Below are 2,492 nucleotides of genomic sequence, written 5' to 3'. Positions count from 1 at the left end.
CTTGAATATCTGCTTACAGCAACTCTCTTCGAGCTGCCGATTGTCCCTTGAAATGTCCGTAAAAGTTCCTTTAATTGCCAAACACGGGCGGTTAAACCCGACTGTGACCAGAATAGGCGATGAACAGGTGAATTGTTTACAGACTCCACACATTTTTTGTGGCATTTCGAAACATCTCGTCCGACCGCTAATTGAGGCCAACATGTGTTTGAGACTTTGTGTCTGTCCCATTGTGTGCACAGTTGTGGTGTTTGAGCATAAATGTCTGTGTCTCTCTCTCTCTGTGTGTGTGTGTCTGCGGTTGAGTTACAACACTTGCATTTTTTTATATATATATATATATATATTTTTTTAAAAACCCCAAAGTAGGGATCAACCACTTTCCAATCCTGAAACCACTACTCCCATTGGGTTCCACTCTCTGGTAAAAAAAAACTCCACCGAATATTCTGTGACTTCTCTTTCCCTCTGGGGCCGCGGCTCATTTCTCTCTCTCCGTGGGCCCGGCCGCTCAGTGGCGCTGCCTCTTTGCTCTCTCTCTCCGCTTACAGAGTGACATCACTGGAGTTTCCCCTCTGCAGAATCATAAATACTACAAGCTCTCTGGCAGGAGTTCACTCTTAACACAATAGCAACGCAAAGACAGAGCCACACAGGGCCCTGGAAGCACCTGAAGACTATTTTTGGCAGATTCTAATTCAATTTTTTCTTCTCAACTGCACTCAGTGAAGACTCTTCAGGTTCTGTGTTCATCATGGTGTCCTACACGACAGCACCGGGGGACGTGGAGCGGGGCCTGGGCGAGAAGATGGTGGTTGTGGTGGAAAAGAAGCCCCCCGTGGGGCGGCTATGGAAGACGTCTGTGGCCCTCCTGGTCGCGGCCCTCTGCCTGGGGGGCATCCTGCTGCTTGCTTGGTACTGGAGCGGAAAGCCGGGTTTAATGGTAGGAACGGCCTTTTCCTTTGTTTCGTCTGCATCTTCGTGGCTTTTTTTAAAAAAATTATTATTTCTGAGTGGACGTCTCTAATCGATGTGTGTTCTTCTCTCCATACAGAACCAACCGGAACAAACAGAAAAGTTGATGTCCCCAGATCACCACTCCACGTTGAGGCAAATCAGCAGCAAAGCCAAGGCAGCCATCCATTTAGAAGGTGAGTCATCCTGCAGTTTCAGCAGAGACCCTCTCTAACCCCCCCCCCACCCCCACTCCCCTTGTGTCATATTTGCCTCTTCTGTCAAAACTTGCATCTCTCCATCACACCTTACCTTCATGACATACCTGTTCATTGTTAATAGACGTGCGTTAATAACGACTTCTTCTTCTTCTTCTCGCTCCGTCTCCAGGCAACTGCGAAGACTGCGAGAGCCCTCAAGGCCGGCTGGAGTGGAAAAGCAGCCAAGGCCAGGGCTTCGCTCGGGGCGGCCTCCGGCTGGAGGAGAACCAGATCGTCATCCCGCAAAACGGCCTCTACTTCGTCTACAGCCAGTCGTCGTTCCAGGTGACCTGCGAGGACGGGAAGGGCCACACGCCGCTCAGCCACCGCGTCTGGCGCCTGGCCGACTCCGTGGGCAGGAGGGCCTCGCTGCTGAACGCCGCCAGGTCGGCGTGCCAGACGGCGCCGGCGGCGGCGGCGCCGCAGGAGGACGGCCGCCCCAAGGGGCAGGGCTGGTACAACGCCATCTACCTGGGCGCCGTGTTTCAGCTGAACAGGGGGGACCGGCTGTGGACGGAGACCAACCAGCTGTCGGAGCTGGAGACCGAGGACGGGAAGACTTTCTTCGGAGTGTTCGCGCTTTGAAGGGACTCTTTGGGGTGGCGGGGGCCACATGTATTTGTCTGTGTTTTTATATGATGTAGGTTTTTTATTATCAGTAGTACTCATCTCATGGTGATGTGGAAAGGTTTAAATCTCAATGGAGATGAAGCTTGTAGCCAAACAGGCGGCGCACATTTAAGAAATCCTATAAACTGTAACAGTTTGTAACATTTGCTTTTATTTTTGGCACTTTTTGTACATTATTTATGACCTGAGATTGTAATACTTTGCTGTATCAGATACAGACGGGGCTATTTTAATGAAGAGATTAGGTGCAAGGACTGTATTATCTCAACCTGTAAGTATTTATTTGTATTTATTTATATTTGAATTGTTGGAACGCGGTACTAAAAATCATATTTATATGTTTTATATGCACATGGATTTAATTAAACTGCACAAAAAAAAAAAATCACGGGTGGATGAACTCAATTCAAAGCTCAGGTTCCATTTAGAAAGTTTAGCTGGCAAATCAGCCGGCTTTGAAGTACTCTCTCTCTCTCTCTCTCTCTCTCTCTCTCTCTCTCTCTCTCTCTCTCTCTCTCACACACACACTCTCACACACACACACACACACACACACACACACACACACACACACACACACACACACACACACACACACACACACACACACACTGCAGCAGGTTTACCTACTACTTGGCAGTAGGTCAA

The 2,492-nt window shown here is 49.0% G+C and overlaps 1 protein-coding gene across 1 annotated transcript; it reads left to right on the top strand.

The window, feature by feature from the left end:
• Positions 1 to 638: 638 nt before the first annotated feature.
• LOC119197718 (tumor necrosis factor-like) lies at positions 639 to 2,210 on the top strand. The gene is made up of 3 exons (XM_037454265.2): positions 639 to 943; positions 1,055 to 1,151; positions 1,345 to 2,210. Exons 1-3 carry the CDS (start codon positions 755 to 757, stop codon positions 1,797 to 1,799), a joined length of 741 nt encoding a protein of 246 aa, XP_037310162.2. The 5' UTR covers positions 639 to 754; the 3' UTR covers positions 1,800 to 2,210.
• The last annotated feature ends 282 nt before the right edge of the window (positions 2,211 to 2,492 follow it).

Source organism: Pungitius pungitius, chromosome 11 (genome assembly GCF_949316345.1).
Source record: "Pungitius pungitius chromosome 11, fPunPun2.1, whole genome shotgun sequence".
Classification (NCBI taxonomy): Eukaryota; Metazoa; Chordata; class Actinopteri; order Perciformes; family Gasterosteidae; genus Pungitius; species Pungitius pungitius.
The sequence above is the reverse complement of the archived record's forward strand: the minus strand, read 5'-3'. Positions and strand labels throughout refer to the sequence as shown.

What these genes read in the sequence shown, in the direction of transcription:
- LOC119197718 (XM_037454265.2), top strand. Translation starts at nt 755, where the DNA reads ATGGTGTCCTACACGACAGCACCGGGGGACGTGGAGCGGGGCCTGGGC. An exon ending in GCGGAAAGCCGGGTTTAATG is followed by an intron (nt 944 to 1,054) that starts GTAGGAACGGCC and finishes CTCTCCATACAG; the next exon opens with AACCAACCGGAACAAACAGA. An exon ending in GGCAGCCATCCATTTAGAAG is followed by an intron (nt 1,152 to 1,344) that starts GTGAGTCATCCT and finishes CTCCGTCTCCAG; the next exon opens with GCAACTGCGAAGACTGCGAG.